At 34.1% G+C, this 4,585-nt stretch overlaps 1 protein-coding gene across 1 annotated transcript; it reads left to right on the top strand.

Annotated features, from left to right (window-relative positions):
- Positions 1-310: 310 nt before the first annotated feature.
- LOC143223831 (uncharacterized) lies at positions 311-3,127 on the top strand. Its single transcript, XM_076452313.1, has one exon. It carries the CDS (start codon positions 344-346, stop codon positions 1,805-1,807), a length of 1,464 nt encoding a protein of 487 aa, XP_076308428.1. The 5' UTR covers positions 311-343; the 3' UTR covers positions 1,808-3,127.
- Positions 3,128-4,585: the final 1,458 nt, after the last annotated feature.

Genomic DNA, 4,585 nt, shown 5'->3' on the forward strand with positions numbered 1-4,585 from the left:
TGCTGACCCATCAACTGTATGTTAACCGTTCCTAATTTTGAAGAGATAAATAAGCATGAGCTAGTCGACACTTTTCAAGGCTTTTTTATATATTTTTACACATCCATAAGTGTGTTTTGCAAATCATCCACATTTATTTTAGCACACGTCGATAATATATTCCATTTTTACTTGTTTATTAATTAGAATGATTATGATTAAGACAAAATTATCAGTCAGATTTATCTTGAAGCTCAGGTAAACTTTTCACATGTACTTTAATAAATATGTACTCTATCTTTATAATTTTTTTTCTATTACTTAGAACTCCATTCGTCATAATTTGTCCCTGCACAACCGTTTCATGAGAGTACAGAACGAAGGCACCGGGAAGAGTTCATGGTGGATGCTTAACCCTGATGCCAAGCCTGGTAAGGTGGCTCGTAGGAGAGCCACTAGTATGGAGACCTCAAAGTACGAGAAGAAACGTGGTCGAGCCAAGAAGAGCGTAGATGTATTAAAAAGTGGACTGGAACTTACATCGAGTCCCAATTCATCTTTTTCAGAAAGATTGGATACGTTTCCTGAATCCCCAATACATAAAGCATTCCACTTAAGTCCAGATTTCCGTCCAAGTGCATCCTCCAATGTTAGTTCGTACGGTCGACTTTCCCCAGTACAAACTATAAACACGGACATGCAGGACACTCGGGTGTCGACTCCACCGTGGGGTTCTTGTATGAGCACATCAAGTGATTCTAAAACTTATGGACTACCATCTGATAGGCTCGATAGGTACCGTGCTGACCAACTAGTTGGCTCTCTAGATGGACACCCCTCTGATAGATTGGATAGGTACCACGCTGAACAACTAGTAAGTTCTCTAAACGGACCCCCTTCGGATAGACTGGATAGGTATCGTGCTGACCAACTGGTAAGTGCTTTAGATGGATCTTCTTCTGATGGAATGGATAGGTATCGAACTGAACAACTGGTAGGCACTTTAGATGCACCCTCCTCTGATGGACTGGATAGGTATCGTGCTAATCGATTGGTAGGCTGTCTGGATGGACCTCCCTCTGATGGATTTGGTAGGTACCGCGCTGACCAGCTGGTAGACTCTCTAACTTTAGCAATGAAGCTGGAGACTGTAGATAGATCCTACTTGGTTGATTGTGGGCTAAGAACCAGTACAAACAGACAGTTGTCCAGTGGGGTCACTTCTCTTAACAACACTACTTACAATTTAGGGATTTATGGCCATGATAATGGCGAATATCACGCCTCCTACCAACCTTCTGGCAGTAATAGCCCTACGTTAACACCGCTCCAACTTCAACAACAAAGCATGCAACATACAGTTAATTCTCAAACCTTTTGTACCGTCCAGAAAGCACAGTCGCTTTCTTCGAGTCATAGCCTCAGCCAGGTAGCAGAACAGCATCAAAATTCTTCGGATTTAATTTCAAGGAGACAAACAAACTCAAACAGCTATTGCTTCCCTCTATCAAGAGATTTCCCTATTCGCACCTCACTGAATCAGAGGGAGAGTATTCCTGCAACAACGACCTCTTTCGGGAATACATCAAGTCAAGTAATGGGTCATCTTTTATCTCTGAACACCGTATTACCGACCGACCTTGATCTTAACTTTGATATGATTCAAGAAGGTCTGGAATGTGATGTAGAGCAGATCATCCGTCACGAATTAAGTGTAGACGGAAATTTAGATTTCAATTTTGACGCCATGAACACTAATTCTTCCGTTGTATCTACTCACCAAACTACAGTAACGGCAACTAAGGGTACACGACCTTGGGTACATTGAGTTTCAGTTTAAATCTCTTGAATCTGTACAGAGGATACATATTTTCTTCTTTAATTAAACAGAAACGTACTTCCTTAAGTAGGTAAATTAACAGTTAAATGGTTCTTATTGAAGACTTACTAATATATTGTTATCTACTATGCCATCCTGTTCTATAAAAGTGAAGAGATACATAAAACAGCTATTTTTGAGAGACTAATAAACCCGCTTAGTCGCTAAGTCTTCAACTAAAACCCTTGTGAGCTGTGCTCTTGTGTCTGACCTGTGTTGTATAATATATTACTCTACTGTTGTTCGTTACTCTTGATGAATCTATAAGTATTGCTGTGATTGCGTTTGTATATAAGATTATTAAATTTATGAGAAATATAACTAAAATTATGAATCTAAATGATAAAATTTAAGACGTAAGACTGATGACATCTGACATGAATTGAATTTGAGTATTTCTAAGACAACTGGACAATTTGGTTCATGAATGTAGAAAATCGAATTCAGTGAAGAGACAGATAAGATTTTTTTTTCGTTTACAAATGTTGTGATTTACACTGTTTCAAAAATAATAAATTCCTTTGAATTCTAGCTTCTCAGGGAGGAAAGAAAGGAAAACAATAGGTTTTCTTCTTTATACTATGTATTTGGGGTAACATTAGCAGTTCTGATGCTTATATTTCTTAAAACATTTTTATTCTTAACATAGCGCAGAATTCGTGATTTTGAATGTTTTAATTTAGTGTAAAATGCGTAGTTTTGAGTAATTTAATTGTGCGCAAAATTCATAATTTTGATTGCTTTGATTTCATGCTACATTCTTAGTTCTGACTCATTTAAATTTGCGCAATCTTCGTGATTTTGATTCCTTTAATTAGATGCAGTATTGTTATTCTCTCTGCTTTAAATTGCTGAAATATCCATGGCTTTCACTTATTGAATTTCGTGTAGCATTCATGGTTTTTACTGATTTAATATTTGAACATTCGTGATTTTATAAACATCTATTGATCTATTTGAATCAAATATTTCCACTATGCATACTGTCATAAATGGATAAAATATTATGCTGTATTTTATGCAGTGGTAATTATTGATGTGTGGATTGTACTTTAAGTAACTTAAACGTGTTTCAGTCGTAGGATACTATATTGTTTTCACCATGTTGTAAAAGTTGAGATTTGAAAGTAATATAACATAGAATAAATTAATTCTGTCACCACAAGATGTCTCATTCGAGAACTCGTGAATAACTGTTGGACGGAATGATGATGACATATGCAAACAATAATTCATGTAGTTTTTGCGAGTCATAACTTATGAAATGTTACTCAAAATTCTTGACATATGTGTTGAATTATGTTACCTTTCCTTGGTGAAAGGAAAACATTTTGAAATACCAAAAAGTCATTGAACTATTTGTCAAAGTTAATAAACATTGCTAACTGACAGATATTACTGACTCTATATTTTTTATTTTAAATAAATAACCATTACATTTCCCTACATTGTAATATAATTACTTTGTTGATATGAGTAATACAACGACTATTAAGTCTAACTTTATAAAGAAAAAATGGAGAAGTGATGTTTTATGAGATTTTATTATAATAAAGTTTAAATACACACTAATAGAACAATACCACATTTATATGGACTATCAAGACAGTTTTAACTGTTCACATGAAGGTGACGAGAAATGTTGAAACTAGTATTCATATAAAGTTGACATTGTTCCGTTAGTGTGCATTTAAACTTTACTGTAAACTGCTCTACATAATTGTAAATACCTTGACAAATATATGTATACATAAAAGAATTAGGGAGTAGTATATAAAAACAAAGCTAAATGTTACAATAGTGAGATTCTGATTCGCTATTTAATATGACGCATTAGTTTATTTCAAAACAGTAATTATATTTGAAATTTATTTTGCTCAATGTTCTATTAGCTGTTTATTGGACAAAGTGGTTATACGTGAAAATATGCTAATCCAATTTTCTGTTAGCAGATTTTGAAATTGAGTGGTTATATTCGCAATGTGTTATCCAATATTATATTGTATTGGTTTTAGAATAGAGAGACTATTTTCGAAGTTTACGCCACTTAATATTCCATGTATTAGTTTGGGACTATATTTGAAGCGTCTATCATCCAGTGTAACACTATTTGGAATTTAGAATGGAGTACATATGCATGATAAATTTGTTAACCTCGTAGTTGGAAGGATGCGAGTTCGAAATAGGGCTGCGTCATGTTGTCGTGCTCTTGGTGGAGAGAAAAACTGTTTCAGATTATCCAGCTGTTAATGAGTATTGAGAGTTCAGTGTGGGATGGATTTAAAACTTAAAACACAGTTACCAATTTGTTGATTGACACAGTTACCGATTTCAGAATCTGATAACTTCAGAAGATTTTCGTTAATTTAATCTGTATTTATGCAGATGAATTATTGTGTATACAAAATTAGGTAAACAATTTCTATGTCAAAATCGACAATTGTTAATCAATAATAATTATCACCTTCTTTCTTCAACTTATTTTGATGCGTCCTTTAATTAACTGAACTTTTGCCATTACTTTTACAAAATTCTAAAATATTTATCTAAACATAATGCACGTTCAATATAACAATTATTAAATGGAGTCGTGTATTCGTAACTTCTACATCGATAAATATATATTTTGTACATCCAAAATGTTTGCAAAACTTTAATATCAGCAACCACATTTCTCTTATTCACACACCTTAGCCAACCCTAAACAAGAATATTAGTACAGGAAGG

This window comes from Tachypleus tridentatus, chromosome 8, assembly GCF_004210375.1.
Source record: "Tachypleus tridentatus isolate NWPU-2018 chromosome 8, ASM421037v1, whole genome shotgun sequence".
NCBI classification, from domain to species: Eukaryota; Metazoa; Arthropoda; class Merostomata; order Xiphosura; family Limulidae; genus Tachypleus; species Tachypleus tridentatus.